Source organism: Peromyscus eremicus, chromosome 8b (assembly GCF_949786415.1).
Source record: "Peromyscus eremicus chromosome 8b, PerEre_H2_v1, whole genome shotgun sequence".
NCBI lineage: Eukaryota > Metazoa > Chordata > Mammalia > Rodentia > Cricetidae > Peromyscus > Peromyscus eremicus.
In genome coordinates, this window is record NC_081424.1 from 42,898,002 (window position 1) to 42,917,488 (window position 19,487).

Here is a 19,487-nt window from a genome sequence, read left to right on the forward strand (position 1 = left end):
AATATCAGGGAGCAAGCCTTGCACACAGAATCTGGGAGAGCGGAGTAGTTAACACCAGACTGTAGCAGTGTCTTACGTTGACATGATCTTTAAGCTGTATTTGCTGTTTAGAAAGGAGACTTTCTGAAAGAAATCTGTTCATTTTTTTTTTCTAAGATGGTCCAGTGGCAGCTCCCCCTACTCTGAGTTTAGAAAGTTTGACCTTGGCTCCTATTACTGTCACTGTCTGTAGAACACAAAATCAAAATCTGTCATGAACTCTAGCTCTATGCATTGTGAGTTTTTGGTTCTACATTTTGTGTTTTGTACACATTTCCCTAGTTGGAAGTTAACTGGCAGGGAATTTGGGAGGTGAAGGATTGATGGCTAGAGTTTTGGGCTGAATTTTGCTAATATGCCACATGTATCAGGTAAAACCCACTGCTTGGGGGAAAAAAGCCACTGCTTTCTTAATAATAATAAATAGTTATCCTAGCTAATAATAACCATAACTGAAATAAATTACATGTAAAACAGTTTCACATCATTCTACATGCTTTTTTGGGGAGGGGTGTACTTGTGTGTGTGGAACACACATGCAGTGGTGTAAGTCTGGAGGTCAGAAGACAGCCCACTATGGACATGTAAGGAAAGTTCACCCTGTGGTTTGATTGTGTACTAAGGTGCTTTTCTATAAATATAAGAATGCCATTCTCTACAGCCCTGTAAGGAAGAGGGCCGGCAAGACTGCTTAGTACAGAGCATAGAGCATTATTACCGTGAGACCACAGAAGATAAAAGAACGACCCATTTTCCTTTCCTCCCTACAGCGTACTCTCCAAATCCCAAAGGCTCTACTTTCTAGAAAGCCCTCCCTTTAGTAGCTTGCCTTTGTGACAGAACTTCACCATTTCAACCTTTCACTTGTCTCTCTTTTTTTCTGAAAAATCTGAAATACAGATGTTAATTGTGCATAGAACCCTATGTACCACAGACAGTCTCATACACTAATCTTTAATATGGATGTTTTAGTAAATTCTGATGATAGAGAACAGGTAGAGCACATTCCCTGAAATGTTCCTCACTGTGATAAAGTGTTACGTAGAATTTTCTACACCATCACACATTTGTGGTGTTTCTTTTCTTGTTGTAATAACTCCAACTTTGAGTAGATCTAAATTGAGATTTTTCTTTAGCTGATCACCTCTCCCTTTGTGTTCTTGTTTTCTGTTTTTCTGTTGGTATCTCCCAGAGCTCTTTGAGATCCCTACTGACCTCTCCAGTTCATTCTCTATCTGCTCCATCCTATCAAATGGTAGAAAATAAGAGTAAAAATTAAATTTTAGGGCTGAGTTTTCTTTACCTCGTTTATAGTTTATCTACATATGCATTGTATATCTGTCCTGAATAAACAGCTTATATAGTGTAGAGGAGAGAACCAAAGTGAATTTCTTTAGGAATTGGGGACCTAGCCTAGGCAGTACAGCAACACTGTTTTTTCCCTAAGAGTGGAGAAGATGGGCTATTGTGGGAAACCCTACTACCCATTAAACATGAAAGTGAAAGCTTGGGAAGCTGTTTGTCTTCCAGCAACAGCCACATGACCAGAGGTAGTTTACTTTTAAGGATTCTAGAAAATTTAAACCAGAAGCAAATGAATCCACAGCAAAGGAATAATGCACAGTGTGAGATAAGTATGTTTCTCTCTGGAAGTCTCCCTACAGGAGTTTTTCTTTCCTCCCCTTCTCCAGAGGACAGATTTTATCCCTGGGCTCCAGATTTATAAGTGGCGGCCCTCAGGACACACTTTGAGCCTCTTTCAAGAGGTTAGAGCTTGTGGGTTTTTTTTTTTTTTTTGTGTGTGTGTGTGTGTGTGTTAAGTGATAAAGAAATAATTGAAATTGAAGTTCAAGAAGACTCCTAAGAAATGGTCTGTGACTTATGATTGGAAAATAAATATTTAAAACTCACTGGGCCAGCTCTGCTGATGGGGAGGTAAGAAGAAAATTGCTCTATGGAAGGATGGAAGCATCTTGGGATCACTAAATTTCCCCTGTGCTTGAAGACGGTCCCAGACCAATGAGCACAACTTGTCCAGCTTAGGGAACCAAACAGCAGGCCGGCAGTCCTGTACAGCTGGCTACCAAGAGGCGGGCACTGGAAGCATCTCGCACATTCACCCCTGTTCTAGTTAGTTAACATCATGTGGATGGAGCTTTTGAAAACACCTTTGCCTTTCCTAACATTCATATACACATTTCTAGGGCCAGGCCTTAAAACTCTGGCTTAGAAACTTCTGGATTCCTTAGCACCATTGCATTGTGATAACACCATCATCCTCAGTTTAAAGTGTCATTAAATGATCAGAGATAAGGAATGGCCCAGTGGTTAAGAGCATGTGTTGCCCTTGCCAAGGACCCAAGTTCAGTTCCCAACACCCAAGCCTAATTTGCTTACTCACAACTGTCTATAACCCCAGCTCCAGGGAAGTCCCGTAGCCTCTGGGGACACCTACACTCACATGCATATTTCCCCACTGCACGCATATAATTTAAAAAATATATAAAATTTTAAGTTACATTTATTTATTTGTTTGTTGTGTCTCTGTGAAGCAGGGGATTGTCACAGCTCAGAAGCAGTGAAAAGACACCTCGAAGAAACTATTTCTCTCCTTCCACCATGTGGGTTCCCAGGGTCAAACTCAGCTTGGCAGGCTGGGTGGCCCACACTTTCACTTACTGAGCTGTATTGCCAGCCCTAAAGTTTGTTTTTTTTTTGTTTTTTTTTTTAAGGATCAGGAACATATTCAATTTATAAGTATCTGCCATGTGATGCAGAAAGGACTGCTGTAGAGACTCCACAAAGAAAGTGTGTGTGTGGGGTGTGTGTGTGTGTGGTGAGTGTGTGTGTGTGTGTTTCATTTTGTGAAGATTAAGTGATTAAAATTATTATGAAATTAAGCAAAAGTACAGAAGTAATAATAATTAAAAATGGTAAAATAAAGCTGGGCGGTGGTGGCGCACGCCTTTAATCCCAGCACTCGGGAGGCAGAGCCAGGCAGATCTCTGTGAGTTCAAGGCCAGCCTGGGCTACCAAGTGAGTCCCAGGAAAGGCGCAAAGCTACGCAGAGAAACCCTGTCTCGAAAAACCAAAAAAAAAAAAAAAAAAGTAAAATAAATAGACTATCTTCTGTTCCAGCTATGAGATAAAATAATATAAAAGGGATTTCACATAACTGTCTATAACAAATTAGAGGTCACTAATCTGCTTTATAAATAAATGAACAGCTGAAGTGGTAGTTTTTGTGTTTTCTTGGGTTTTTTTTTCTTTTATTTGAGAAACTAATAAATGTACATTCACCACAAGGATATGATGATAAGTTCCTCTGGTGAGATCATACTCCTGATGTCCCTGTCCTGAATCAGAGCCATGCCAGGCTCCCCAGGGACAGGACAGAGGCAGATGGCTGGTAGGAACATTGATGGGTGGTTTGATTCCCTTTGTATGAGGATCAAAGGGAGGTGGAGGTGGCAGCTGGGGTTCCCTATGAGTTCTGGGGCCCCTGTGTTTATTGAGCGTGTGCATGTTTACCCTTTGAATCAATTTTTAGTGCCCCTGCACCAAAGTATCACCCGTCCTTCCCCTTACACGCAGGTCTATCCTGAGAATTTAATTGTGCTACTTAATTTGAACCATGTACTGACAAATCTTCTCCCACAGCTCTGTACCAACTCTTCTATCATCCCTGCCCACAGTATTGACTTTCTGAATTTGGCAATGTAGTATTCCTATTTCTTACAGCCATCTACAAGCTGTGCCTTTGGACTTGCTCCTGAATCTCAAATTATTTTAAGTGCACTTTACAGTTGAATCCAACAGAGTTCTTTACTGTTTATATTTTGTATTTCCTTCCCTCATGTCCTCATTACCAGGAGGAGCCAGTGACATCTTATAAGAAAACTTCTGACCCTTCACAATATGTCTCATATGAACTATGAACAAAGCTCTTTGTTTTGGAATTTAGACCATCAAACTTTCTCCTTTACCCTGTCAGTTTCTAATTACGTCCCCCAAAATGTGATCTTGAATTTCCTGCCTTCAGAAGTCCAAAAGATGTCAGGGAGGGGCTTCAGAAGCTGCCTACAGCTTGAGGAACGTGGAGTTAATCCTTCCTCTCATGTGCCATTTCTCACTGCCCCAGCCGCCCCCCAGCACATGCAATCCTGTTCATAGCGTGAAGACTCAAGAAACATCAGGGCCTCTGGGTACTGGATGTTGTTTTGTTTTGTTTTGTTTTGTTTTTCGAGACAGAGTTTCTCTGTGTAGTTTTGGTGCCTGTCCTGGATCTCACTCTGTAGACAGGCTGGTCTCGAACTCACAGAGATCCGCCTGCCTCTGCCTCCTGAGTGCCGGGATTAAAGGCGTGCAACACCGCTGCCTGGCTGGATGTTCTTCTTCTAGTCCACACTCAAACCAAAGATTAAGGAGATGATGATGGCAGAATCCCTCCTCTTAGACCTTTGAGATGATATTACTCAGATGATTTCTGTCACTCTGAGCAGATGGCATTTATTTCGCTCTGTATTTTAGACACCTGTGTCAAATGGATTGGTTGAGATGTCTTGTTGGATTCCTAGACAACTTTAATAAGTGTATATAGAGCAGTTTTTCCAATAATACCAGGGCTTATGTTTTCCTTAATCAGGTTTATTATCTATTTTCTTTCCTTATCATTTCTTATCTTCTAATGTACTACACAACTTCCCTAGGAAACTTCTTATCCCCAGAGATAGGGCCTTTCCACTGGGCACCTTGGGGCTTGTTGATGTTTTGATAAGAGCAGTTTGGATGGAGGCAAAAAGTTAGAAGCCAAACACAAAGGGATTGAGTAGATAATGTGACGCCAGGAAGTATAACTATTGCACAATAGATAGTAAGTTTTGTTTATGGAGAAGTGGGAAAGCGGATGAGAGCTAGCAGAAAATGTAAATTTAAAGTTTGCATGTGTGTGTATGTGTGTGTAGGGCTTTAGAATTTGTTTTTTGGGGACACTAGTTTTACTGTGAGGACTGATAATGTTTTATGTATATTAACCATTGGTTGGGAATTAGCCACTGCTATCAGTGGTTTTCAGTGGGGAAAGGAAGGCAGGCCTGTTACAGATTTGGGAGCAAGAAGATGGAATCCTTACCTAGCAGTTTTTAATTTTTCAATGCAGTACAAGACAAAGGCAAGATAATTTTGGGGAAGGGAACCCCTTTTGGAAAGGAAAGAAGGAGGAGGAAGGAAGGGGGCTATGGCCTTGGAGTTTAGAGACACTGGTACACTTGTCAGTAGCCAGATGTTTAAGACTTGGAATCAAATATTTAAAGTAGCAGCGGTCTGTCTCTCCAGTGCTTTTCTCCATCTTATTCAGCCACAGCTGGTTTGGTTCAGAAAAGGCAGAATGATTGAGCAGCTCCAAGCCCGAGATTTGCCAGGGGTGAAAGGAAAGGCAGGGTGATAAAGTTGTTTGGAGTGATTGTAATGATGGACTGCCGCCTCAAATCTGGATGGATTCATCAAGAAATATTTTAAAAACCTTAATTCTGCAAATCCACTTCCATATCAAGAACTCGGGCTTGAGTCAGACCATCTGTGCTCAGATCCTCGTTCTGTTCCAGGCCTGTGGCCCTTGGCAAGTTATCTAAGTGCCTTTCACTCTCCTCTCCCACATCTGCAAAACGGTGATCATAGTCATCTAAATCCCAAACAGCATCATCTTGTGGATGGAGCTTCTCACACACAGTTTGCTCACTGGAGTAATATCCTATTATTTAATTGATTAATAATATTTATCCTGAACAAGCAAGCCCTTTATCTTTCACTTGGTCCAGCAAAGAAGAAATCTTGCTTTCTCTGAGATTGTCCTGGCACTGGCCGTACATGTAGCTGTTTCTCTTCCATTTGTGTTTGCCGTGAATCGGTCTCCGTTAGTTTTTGCTCTAGTGTGCATCTATATTTATAATCAGAATAAAACAACAACAGTCAATATAGCAAACCTTGGGAATCCTGTTCAGCTGTAAAATTGGATACATAGTAACAGGTAGGTAGATTTAGCCACCTGTCAGCCTTTGAACAAGAGAAATACCTTCCATATTCAGTTTGAATTTTCAGGTAGGGAATGTGAAGCTACACTGTTAAGGACAAAGAGGCTTAAAAATTATCTTCCCACTGCAGGAGTTTGCCCAGAAATCCATATCATTCCCATTTATCTATCAAACAAGCCAACAAAGATGGACTCTGCCGTTGGTTGGTTCGTGACCTTTTTGCAATGTTAGGATACAGCATTTTTGTGTTTTATTTGTTCATAAACTTTCTTACATGATTTGCATTTTACCTCTTATGGCTTATGAAATTACATATTCTCAATAATAACATTCTCAAGATAGAAGCCTCTACTACTCCTTAACCTATTTCATTTAAAGGCATAGAATGTGTAAGCTGTGCCTTGTCCCTACTAGAATAAGAGTAAATTGTCAAGGTAAAATTGTCACTTATAATCATTACACCAAAGCACTAGAATATAGCCTCAAGAAAGACTGTCTCACATGTTGAAGGACAGTTTTCAAAGCAAGTGAAATCTTGACTTTTATGTAAACAGAAGAACAAGCAACTTTAATCAGCTCACTCACAAATTAGCATTTGTTCTTGTATGCCTTTGTGTTTATAACTGGAATGAAATGATCAATAATAGACCTCATGAAATCCAGTTGGAAGCATAACATTGGATAGACGCTAGCAGTATTTGGCTGTATGTCAGTGTTTCGACAGCATGCCTGTCTGATCATCTTTCATAACTAATTAGTATGAGAGTCAGAAAGAAGTTACAACAGATCCCAAGGAAGCAGAGAGCCACATCGCTGTAGAGTGGGTTAATGGATATGAAGATGAGTTTACTCAGAGAAACAAAGTTGACAAAGCAATCAATCTCTGTGAGACAATAATCCATTACATTTCAGGAGACACGATTCGCATTTCTGTGGACAAGTCTGACCTGATGAATACTGTTCTTCAGTTTACAACGTTTAAAATGACGCAGAAATAATGTAGGTTTCACAGGGTACCCAGTAGAGTTTTCCTCATCAAAGGCCTCAACAGTTTGGTTGTTATTTCTCCTACAACAGCAAAATGGAGGTAGCTGGACACCCTAGGAAGAGCTCACCACTCCCACTATCCCGGGCTTCATGCGATTTTTGAACTTAAACATTCATTTGGATTTTTAAGTTTTCATTTTATTCTGGCTTGGCTTCCTGAACCAGTTGCATTTTTGAAGTCGGATTTTTGATAACAACATCAGAGTGTGGCCTGACAGTGTCTCTGGCTGCAGCAGAGCTCCTCTCCACACCAGCCCTCATACTGCTCCCATGCCACTGTTATTCTGAGGGAAGACACCGCTCTAGCTCTGTTTTGGTTGCTTGCTCTGGGCGAGCTGGAAGTGTTTTGGCAAGAGTTGCCTGCCAAGCAGTCTGCAGCTGTCCAAATACTTGCAGCCTTTATGTTCAATGTGGATTTTGTTCTGACCCTCTTTCTGTACTTAAAAATGAAAGAAAGGGGGGAAAAACAAAACCACCCATGTCTACTCCTTTTTTTTTAAAAAAAAAAACTGTTGTTTTGTAAACCACAGCTTTACATTTGTAACCAGAGGCTGTGTTTACTTTCAGTCTTTGCAGTTCTGCCTAATGAATCAACTGGTATTGAATTCACAGAGGAGACTCTCTTCCCCTCCCTCCATCTGTTTGCCAAATGTGTGTACTCCTTCAGCTCCCAGGACATGGTGCCTTCACTTCAGCACCGTTAGCGGCATGCTTTGGAATTCTCAACGGTTCACTTGACTAGCCAGTGGTATTTTGCCCTATTACATAGGGTCGTCCCAGGGGAAGGTCCGCCTCTGTAGCTCTAGAGAATACATATGTAATATTTAAGTGGAATGCTCAACTCTGCATTGCTGAGTTTGGTCCATGAACCTTGGCTTGTCTTATTACAATGGGTTGTATATTTTTGGACAGTAGTATTGCCATGAGGACAGAAACTGCTTGAAAGAGAAGAAAGGAAAAATAACAATTAAGTCTTAGTTGTCTAAGATTGGCAGCCCATGGTAGCGCAATGGAATTGTACTGCGTTTTCACCAAACTATTCCTTAACTCTGATTAGTGGCTGAGAGGTGTGTTTCTGCCAAGCTCATGACTGTACCATGAGCAGTTATTTTTTTAGGGTCCGACGACTTACACTTACCCATAAGGTTTAGTACAGTATGGCGTACTATAGGGCTAGCGTAGTGTTGCTGGTGTTCATGTCAAGTGGAAATACTTGCCCCATTGCACTGGAGTTAAACTTAAGAGTAGAGCAGCCAGACAACTTTCCAACAGGTTTTAAAACATCTTCCCAGCCGGGCGGTGGTGGCGCATGCCTTTAATCCCAGCACTCGGGAGGCAGAGCCAGGCGGATCTCTGTGAGTTCGAGGCCAGCCTGGGCTACCAAGTGAGTTCCAGGAAAGGCGCAAAGCTACACAGAGAAACCCTGTCTCAAAAAACCAAAAAAAAAAAAAAAAAAAAAAAAAAATCTTCCCATCCTAGAATTATTCTGTCTGAGATCCTCGGGACATCTAACCTACTATTTGTTTATTGAAACCCATTATGAATTACTGGGGCATTCTGTTACCCAGGTATACAGAACAATGATTCTGTTCTTTGCCCAGGAATGCAAACTACTTTTTTTGATGTATTACATAGGTTGTAAAAGCAATGATTTCTCTTCAATGTTTTTATGAATATTTTAATATCCTCTCTCATGTACCGTGTGATTTCCCATAGCTTACTAAACAGTTTCTTAAGAAGGAAGGTGCAACTAAGAAGTCTTTTGAGGCCTATTAGATGTTATTACTCTGTTATGGCCAAGATAAGGGACATTAAACTATTTTTAAGCATAACCTATCAAAGTTATGAGCATTTTAACTTACACTTATGCACACACACACACACATGCTTACAGTCACACACACATGCTTACAGTCACACACACACACACATATACACACCTAATTTAAGCCCTACTTTAATTTGTTTTGCTACCATATTCTTCCTTTAAGATTTCCAACTAATATATGAATTATAGCAATAAAATAAAGATGTGTTTTCCGAATAAATAGTACTGGTTATTGAATAAAACTAGGAAGATGGAGGTAGAATTTAAATGGCAAGAGAGGAACACCGACCTAAGGAGAGGCTGGGGACCTGGGTGTGTAGGGAGAGGAGAGCGAGCAAGGATGGACGAGGAGGGAGAGAAGAACCAGGGTTAAAAAGGAGGGAGGCTCAGTAGATGGCAGGGCGAGGAGATGGTATTCAGATTTAGAGTCTTCATTTCCCTGGTCTTTAGAAATTGGATTAGGGCTCTTAAACTGTGGTAACTCTTCATAACGCGGTGACTCTTCACAGCCCTTCTGCTGTCAGAGCGTTTGCTCTGAAGGAAAATCACCATCTGCCTCACAGCAGAGAAACTGTTCCGGAGCCCACATTGATTTGGCCACACCCAGCTCAGTGCCTGAGGGTCCCTGGCAGTCATTCTTCATGGCTGGGTTTTGGCTTGTAGTTGTAATTGGTGTTCGGATAGAGAAAGCAGAATTTTATCTATCTTTTCATAATACAGTTGCACAAAATAAAAAAAAAAGATTATTCAGAGTGCTTTTCATATATATATGTATGTATATATGTATATATACATATGTATATGTATATGTATATGTCTGTGTGGTATGAGTGTTTCTTAGTGTTCCCATGTGTGTGGGAACAGATGAGTGTGTATGTGTGTATGTATGTCTATGTTCGTGTGCACACACGTACGTGCAGAGGTCAGAGGTTGATATCAGGTATCTTCCTTGACTCTTCTTAAGACCTTATATATTGAAGCAGGATGTCTCACTAGAATCAAAGTCTAGCTTGCCAGTTTGCTTCAGACATCCCCTGCCTCTCTCCCCTGTGCTAGGGCTATAAGTTGTCTTCCAAATCCACCCAGAGCTCATGTGGCTACTGGGGGGTCTGAATTTTCATCCTTATACTTGTATGGCCACCACTTTACCCTCTAAGCCATCTCCTCAGCCCCTATTATTCATACCTGGAATATTGAATACTCATTGTGCACTGGGTTTCTGAATGATCCTTTATGGGAACAAATTTTTTGCATATTTTAAAAATATATTTGTGATTTTTAGGAGCTGTAGCCTATGTTATATTTTGTAGTCTGTTGTTCATGTTCAAATGTTTTGTTTTCCCCCAGCCATCAAACACAGACCACTTGTTGGGATCATCCTAAAATGACTGAACTCTTCCAATCCCTCGGTGAGTGTTACTTTATTTAGTAGTGATGAATGGGCCTGTAGAGTCAAGGACTGTGTATTCATAAAAAGACATCCAGCTACTCACCTGCTCCTCATGTATGGATGAAAGACTCCTGCTGTGGCATGACAAGACAGTGCCATGACATGTTACGACAAGAGTCCCAAATTTAAAGGCAGGTGAACTCCTAAGGTCAACACACACAACAAACATTGCCTTTCTTCTTAAGAGAATATGTGGTTTGGAAGGGTAGCAGCCAGAAAGACTTCAGTTTCCAGAAGAAATGTCATTGTTGTAGGCTCTCACCTCCCTCCTGTTAATGTTGACCCATAGTTCAGCTTTTCCTGCTTTAAAAAAAAAAAAGGAAAATACAATAACAATTTAATAACCTCCAATTTACTGATTTAAATCTTCTTTTTGCTTTCTACATGGGAAATTTTTTTATCCAATGAACTTACTTAATATCACTTTTAAGTCATAAACCACACTTATTTTGATAGAAAAACCCAAGAGCTCTGCTCTTGGGCTAGTGGTCGGTAGGCAGTGTCTTTCAGCTGATGACTCAGATGCCTTCTTCAGTTGACTCGGTGGTCTTGAAAGTTTACTCCTTGGGAAACCTGGGGAGTTGCTGACCGATTCTCAAGGAAAAAGAGTGACAACCTGTGCTCCACCCTTTCCAGTTTCAAGAACGGACACATACACTTCTTTTTTCTCTTTAAACACCGGGTTCCTGCAGGCACTCTCATTTGGTCATTGGGGCCACAGAACAAAAACAGGAGAAAAAAACACGGCTTTACTTCATGTAGAGACTGAGAGGGGGAAAACATTGGTGATCTTTGAGTTTTCCTCCTGTTAGCTCTGCTAATCTGTCTTTAGGAAACAGAAAAAAAAAAATTTGTAATATCCACTGGTTCCAGGCTAGGAATATTGATTATAGGGTTGTTTTAACTAGATCTATGAAAGAGCAGAAAAGCAAATTGATCAAGGTAGAAGAACACAGAAGGATGACTACTGAGGTGGACTGGCAGTTGACAGAAGACTGATCGTCCTAGGGGGCAGACGACTCTGAAGGAAACCCTGTTGATCGGTTAGATAGTCCCCAGTACTAACCACACCTCCTTGCTTTTCCTCCACAGAGCAGAAGGTCAGGAAACCTTTGCCTACCCTCATGATCCCCAAGGGTCATGGCTGACGCCCTTGCAACAGAGGGCAGATTAACTAGAAAAGCAGTGTAAAATTATCGGTTCAAAGCTTTGTGTTATGAAAGAAATATGAAAAGCAAGAAAACTTTTTGCTCTTGTAGAGGTTTGATGAAACCAGTTAGAAGTCTGCTTTGACTAAGCAAGATGTTGTACTGGTAAATAGACGGAAGGAAAGGCCAGCTTAGCCGGTGTATCCAGGTTCTGCCCGGCTTCTCTGTGCATCATCCTCTTCTTCCAAGTGTAGGGCAGGACATGCGCCACGGAACGGTTTCAACAGGGGATGGAGAAGGTCGGAGTGACCTCAGTTTTTATGACTTGTTTTGGGAAAGAGGCATGCAAGTTTCTATGATTTATTCAGGGAAAAGGATTCTATTTTTTTCTGTGACTTGTTTTAGGGCAGAAAGGAAAAGGAGATGGGGGAAATGGAGGTCAGCCCTTACCTCTCAGGCTTTTTCAGTCTCCTCCTTGAGTTCAAACAATTCAGTACAGGGTGGGGTGTGGGGTTGGTTCAAAACCCACCACATACTTGAAAATGCTTTTCTAGAGTTCTCTGCAGAAGACTGTCTTGCAATTTATCCCAGTATGGTGTGAACAATCATCTGATTGCATTCATAAATTGATGTGAGATTTAGTAGGATTTTTTCTTTTTATTGTGAACAGACACATTTTTCCATGATCCAAAATAAGCAAATATGTTCATTCTTGGCATTCAGTATAAGTAAAATAATTAAGAAGGCTTTTGACTTTTTCCCTTTTCCATTTCAGCGGATCTGAATAATGTACGTTTCTCTGCCTACCGCACAGCAATCAAAATTCGAAGGCTGCAAAAAGCACTCTGTTGTGAGTTATCATCTCTACGTGAATCACCTTGTTTTGGGGGTTGCCTTTGCTGTTATTAGTGTTAAGACAAAGACAAATGAAGAGGGCGGTGTATTTGCAGAGTCAATCTGATTTTCAGGGCCCCTCATTCAAGGAGCTAGCTGTGTTTCTATAAATGCTTCATGATTGGACCCACCAGCGTGCACTAGCAAAACAGATGAGCAATGCCACTTGCATTTTGAGCACAAAATTAATCAAAACCCAGGGAAAGTGTTTCCAAAAATTATGCTGCCACCCAATTTTGAAAGACTAAATCATTGAATCAAAGTAGTAGGTTGTTGCCTGTGAAGTCCTTTTTGTCCACTTAAGACTGTAGGATTCCAAACTGTTTGACTCAGTATTGTCATGTGACAGAGAAATGCTAAGCAGTCACATTGCTGATCTGTCTAGTAACCGGAAGCATCAAACTGATGGAAATTCTGTTTTCTTTTAAATGTGACAGAAGTCATTTAGTGTCATTAATGAATTTTTCCTGTGGAGGGCATACTCATAGGGGTATTCTCTGGCGGTCACTTTACCCAAAGGCTATTTTTGTCCCTAGAATATTAAAAAGTAAGCAGACATGTGAATTCTTGTAAATAGAGTATTGATTTATGCTTTCTGGATTCTGTCTTTGCTTGGATGATTAACCAAGGAACATTTAAGCCTTGCTAGATATGATTATGCAAAGTAACATTTGTATGTACTTTAAAGATAGAGAGAATTGGAAAATTCCATTGACACTTGTTCTCTACCCTCTGTTAATAGCTTCTATCTGTCTGGGTAGCTCTGAGAGGCTTGAAAACTACCCTCAGAAAAATGCTAAGTTAGGGCTAAAAAATTTGCTTCTTAAAAATTCAGTGGATGGAGGCTGATGGCATGTCTCGTCTGGCAAAAATACTTTCTGTACACACCTAGTGACTTCTATTCCTGGACCTCCTGGTAGAAGGAGAGAACCACTCCTGAAAGTTGTCTCTGACTTCCGTGTGTACACACTTACAGACTAGTTCTCTCTCCCCACTTCCCCCTCCCCCCTCTCTCTCTCCTCTCCCTTCTCTCCCTCCCTCCTCCCCTCTCTCCCTCTCTCTCTGTCTCTGTCTCTGTTTCTCTCTCACACATACACACACATTATAAAGAAAATAAAATTTCAGATTGTCAAAAGCTCCATAGAAGTTATGGATGCATTTTAAGTTGGCTGGGTGAACAGAGTTGAGCAAAGAGTTAGTTGTTCCGTCACTTAGGGGAGGCAGTCGTGGAAAGGGTTAAAGAAGAAAAGCCAAAGTTCTCTTTTGGATGAGAAGTCTGATGGACTGAGAAACAGCAGCAGATAAGCCACGGAAAGGAAGGGCGAGAGGAGCGCATGTCTTACATCCTCCTCCACTGGCTCCAAGACAGCCCTCAGGTTGTATAGTCCCAGCCTGTGTTTCAGAATGACCTGTTCAAATCATGGGAGCCCTCACACTCTGGCTGGTGATCTGTGTATTGGGTGAGAAGGGAATGGGAAGCAGTTTGCAGACAGAAGAGGGGTGGACTGCCACTCAGTGTGTCTGTAGTGGTAGTGGTTTTGAACTTAATGTCCAGCTGTCAGGTCTAGAAGGCCTTCCTAGGCCTGGCGGGTTATAAAATGAGGATAGATGATTGAGACACGAACTCTCCACCAGCAGGAGACTGTTTTGTTCGCATGCTACCAATTTTCTGTAATACCCCTGGGTGGAGAAACCTGACCATGCCCGTGGGGGTTGTTTTTGTTGATCCCTCTTTCTCCTGAAGAAAAATGCCTCACTTTAGCTCACATTCCAACCCGAGAGGGACAGAAGAGAGACTCCTCCAGTCTCTGAGGTAAAAGATATTTTATAATGTGCAGTGAACGATGTCCCCCGTTTGTGCAAACTTAAATATCTGAAGATCTCCTGAGAGCTGCTGGCTTCTACTTTCCCGCTGCCTCTGGCCACCACAGGGCTCTAGTCTGGAGCCTGAATACCACTTGTCACATTTACCACTTTAACCAAATCAATTCCTTCCTCTCTCATCTTCTGTTTACTTGACAAGCCCTGGCTCATCTTCTGTAAGTCTGTCATCCTTCATTCCTACCTGATATTGTCAAAATTTTCTCTCTTGTAGAACAATTTACATGTTCATCCCACCAGCTCCTAATTTTTCCAGTATTTTATTTTATTTATTTATTTTGGTTTTTCAAGACAGGGTTTCTCTGTGTAGCTTTGCGCCTTTCCTGGAACTCACTCTGTAGTCCAGGCTGGCCTCGAACTCACAGAGATCCGCCTGCCTCTGCCTCCCGAGTGCTGGGATTTAAGGCGTGTGCCACCACCGCCCAGCTTTTCCAGTATTTTGTGATGGCCTATGACTGTTTTTCACCTGCTTGCCTTGCATGATAGTTGTATGTTAGGAGGTTGACCTGTCTCTACACACATGGCTTTTGGGTCAGGGTCACCTCTCATTTCGTACCTGTCCCCACCCAGCATATTGTTCTCTTGCCAGCAGAAAGAGAGCACATTTGTCATCGTTCGGCCATTCCTCATTCATTTGTTTGGCTCCAAGATCCACCAGGTATAGATAAAGCGAGGCAGGGGACTCATTGCAACACTCAAATCCAGAGAGAGCATGCAGGTAGACACAGCGTTCTTCTTCCCACAGATGACAACACTTCCCTTACAATGCGGTGGCCTGCTCTGTCCACTTTTTATACTTTGCTCCCATTAAGTTCTAATTGATATCTGACCTAGCAAATTTTAGACTGTTTCTCCTGCCTAAAAGCTCTGGTTCCAGCTCTTCACATTTTCTATCTCCTTATGGCTACTGTGTGGGTCTCAGGGTGCCAGCTGTGGTTTTAGGCACATGGCTCCTTTTCACTGGCTCCTGGTAACTCCATCTCATCCATTCCATTGTTCTTTTTTTGTGGCATTATTTTTTATGGTGCTTGTCTCAGACACAAAGACACACTGTCAGAATTGTAATTCTTAATATTCTTTTTACATACTTATTGTCTGCCTTTCCAAATGAATTACATTTTTATGAGAAGTAAGAGTCTATGTTTTTCTCTATGTGAGCCCTCCTATAATTTCTGGTATAAAGCTGGAGTCACTTAGATCATACTAAATAAATGATTTGAGTTTGAAGATGACATAGGTGTGCGCCAGAAGACATGTACAAGATTTAGAGCCAGGCTTTGTAGAAGTAAGCTTTATTAATTTTGGCTTATTCAAAATATGTTACTGTACAACAGCAAAAACTGAATGAACTAACCGTCAGCATCAGCATGGCGCATGTGAGAGCTGTAAAACTAGGTGGAAAAAGGCAAATGACAGAAGAAATTTGTATAGTTGAATTCCATTCACATATAGTTGAAAGCCCTGCAGAATGAAAGGCTGTTCTATTTATGATACACATCTGCTTTTAAGAACTGAAAATAAATGCAAAGGTTAGAGATTACTCCCGTGGTCGTGATGCGTCATAATTACATATGATATTAGTATGTTCTTTTTCTTTGATGTGTAACGTACTGTGTATTTTTATCATTTTCTTCAAGTCAGATTATGCATTTTATATATTATATATGCATATATATTTGTATGTTGACGAGGACATTTTGTAGCAGGCCATGGCAGAGAAATAAGGGGAAACACTGGCTAAGAGGGAAGCAGCCCCTTTATCATATAGAACAGTGTCCTTGCCTAACAGATGTATTTACTCAACCATAAAAGCCACCTTGGATTTAGGCTTGTGGGCACTAATCTGAGATAAGAACAGGGGAGACAGATGCATCCAATCCAAAGTGTGGGTACAGGTCAGAGAGTGTCAAGGAATGTCGTGTGATGGAAGAACTTAGTTCTTTGTCTAGTACAGTTTCCTTAAATTCCATTTTGGTCAGTTCAGGGGCCATTGAAATTTTTTTTTTGTGAAATTTCTCATTTGGAGGTATTATTATTAACTATTACTAACATTACTTATTAAGAGGCTCTTACTGTCCTAGGATGGCCTGGAACTCACTATGTTGCTTAAGTTGGCCTTGAACTTGTGTTCCTCCTGTTTCTACCTCCCTAGTTACAGGAAAAGAGATGCGTGGTGACTTGAAACCATTACTAATTTCTAGTTAGTGTTTTGATCCTCATGTACTAGCTTTTAATTTTGGATAATTTTTCTGTATAGCCTAAGGGAGTATACAACCATTTTCTACTTTGAAAGAATCCAAAGATGGTACCAAGTAGAGGGTGTATATGCTAAAGAGCATTTTAGCATGAAGAGCAGAGGGAATAGGATGGGTAGATGGTTCTTGCCAAAGAAGATGGAGGCTGAGCTGACTGGGTGTAGTGGGAAAAGAGATGAAATTCTAGATCCAGAGGATTGCCTGAGGGGCAACTGGTTTGCATAGGGCTTGATAGTTGGTAAATTGTGAAGGATGAAGGATGGAGGGTGTTAGGAAAGCTAAAGGTTTGTAGACCAGATTCAGAAGTAAGTGAGATTTTGATTTGAACACACCAAGGTAGAGGTTTCTGAAAGAGAATGGTTATAGCTCTTGAGTAGAGAGCTGAACAATGGGGATGGGTTGGTGTTCACCAGGAGACAAGAGGCAGGAATGAGAATCATCTAAAGAGATGTCAGTGTTGTGAAATGAGTGAAACATCATTCCTGCAGATTAACAATCCAAGCCTGAAAGCTTGATTGCAGAAATGTTTCTCAGTGCCTGGGAAAGAGGACATGGGTGGGTGCTAAGAAGGCTAGAACCCATAGCCAAGACCTAGAGAGATGCCTGAAGTCCCAGGTCAGGGGCTCAACAGTGTTACTTCTGTTTTTATTAGTTTCCACACACCCCCACCCCTCAAGAAAGGAGATAATGATGCATCTCTGTTTGACCCCCTGTGCTTCATATTTGAGAATTTATAAAAGTCTGAAACTTGGTTAGAAAATGAGTGGCCTGTTTGTTCCATTTATCGCATGACTGGGCTGTCATTTTTTCTCCCTCTGAAAAGATAAAATCATAATTTCTCATGATTTAAATGTAGTCTGTTCTTTAAAAGGTACCTCACTGTGACACACTTCAGGAAGATACATGCTTGGCTTAGGCACTCAGTGAGAGTGTCAGAGTAAATCACTGGAAATTGAAGACATGATCATCCGTGGGATGTGGCAAATTACTGTCTGAGCCCCAGAGTGGGGAACAAGGGAGGCTTTTCTGAACTAAGTGAAGGGTGGACTGATCCAGGAAACAGTCTTTTTGAAATCTGGTCTATTGTCACTGTATGTTGTGTGGCTGGCGTAATTAGTGTTGGAATTCAGTAATCTTAGCATTCTGGCAGCCATTGAATATATTTCTTTGTATCTGTGGAGAGAACTGTGATTCTCCATCTACTGTCCCTTATTAAGCATGTCCCTTTTTCAAATGCTATAAAGAATGGGTTTTGCTAGTGCTCCCCAGAGGTTCAGAATTAAAAACAATGTATAGTATCAAGAAATGAGGAGGGGGGAATGATAATGAAAATGCTAGGTAATTCCTAGGTCACTTATTATTATTCTTTGGTGCCATTTCTAGCTCATGGAATGCTTATGCACATTATTTTTGTTAGCAGCGTACATTTAGCAATGTTGACATCTAAGAGAAAAGGACTGGATCTTAATCAGGCTTCTTGATCTCCTGCTTGAGTCTTTTTAAAGTCTTCCCTATGGAGATATTGTAGGCATTGTATTTGTCTATGTCATTTTAGCATAGTTCCATTCTACTGTAGACAACTTGGAAAAAAATCATCCTTTGTTATTTAAACAGCTGGCATAGACACATTTCATAAATTCTCCTTAAAATTCAAAATTAGAAGTTAGTCAATAGCTGCAACCACACAGATACAAAGGAAGCTGTTCATTCATTTGGGCTAATTGTCAAAATATGTCATATGGGGGGGCGCTAAGGATAGTTTATTCATTAGGCAAGGAAGTAGTTACTTAAATGTTTTAAGTCCCACTTAGATGTTTTTTCAGTGCTATCAACTGGAATCTGAAGATAGAGCATACATTTTGCATAATGGTAATTTCCATGAGAAAACTTTAAATTAGTGCTAGTCTGTCATTTCCCGTGCCCGTATGTTGAGAATTGGGTCATTTCCACATCCAATAAATAAATTGTAGTTTGAGGGTCTGCTTGGTTTCATTTGCAGCTAGCCGAGGAATAACTTAGTTAATTTTTAATAACAATCTTTTTTTTTTTTTTTTTTTTTGCTGGAGGCTTTGGGCAGAGTGTCTGCCTCAGTAAGACCACAGGCCAAGCATGTATCACACATGCTGCAGTTATTTTCCCTAGTCGACTCCTAGACTGCCTTAGCAACATCTCCTCCTGGAAGACACTGCTTTTGAATACCTCCCTCTGCCTTGCCTCCATGAATCTCTTACATCTTATCTTCCTTATCTTTTGAGGCCCATTTCAAATTTTACCTCCCAGACAGTCTTTTCAAGTGGCCCTTCTACAAAGTCTTCCTAATCCAGACATCTGTAATCTGAACACTACAGTATCCGAAGCTTGTGGTTGCTGACTTGGTGGCAGAATTGCCTATCTGACCTTAGGTGATGAGTCAGTCATATTAAAAATACTCTACAGGGGACTAGAGAGATGACTCAGCACAATGTTTGCTGCTCTTTTGGAGGAACAGGGTTCGGTTCCCAGCACCCACATCAAGTGGCAACTCTAGCTTCAGAAGATGGAATGCCTTCTTCTGATCCTCAAGGACATTCCCACACACATACAGACACACATAGATACAGAAATGAACATCAAGATAAATCTTTAAAAACACTTCGTGCTACATACATAAGGTATATATAAAACATACATGCCTTGTGTGTTAGACTTGAGTCCCATTGACAACAGCTCTTGCTGAGTTTATGCAAATGTTACAACACCCTAAAGGTAGAGAAATGGAAAATGCAAAATACTTCCCTTACAGCATTTCCTGCCATGAATTCTTAGCCTGTGTCTGCTCTTACAGATGTTTGTACATTGTTCCCGAAGATGTTGTTGTTCTTCCTGTTAGTAGTGTTACCCGGATGGATATATCTAAAGAAGGGGTTCCCTGTTAAT

The 19,487-nt window shown here is 41.0% G+C and overlaps 1 protein-coding gene across 1 annotated transcript in view; it reads left to right on the top strand.

Moving 5' to 3' along the window:
- The window catches only part of Utrn (utrophin), a 507,673-nt gene that overhangs the window by 421,944 nt on the left and 66,242 nt on the right, over window positions 1-19,487 (top strand). The window contains exons 59-60 of the mRNA XM_059272738.1: window positions 10,291-10,352; window positions 12,317-12,391. Coding sequence (XP_059128721.1) covers window positions 10,291-10,352; window positions 12,317-12,391 — 137 coding nt within the window. The remainder of the gene's footprint in view (window positions 1-10,290; window positions 10,353-12,316; window positions 12,392-19,487) is intronic.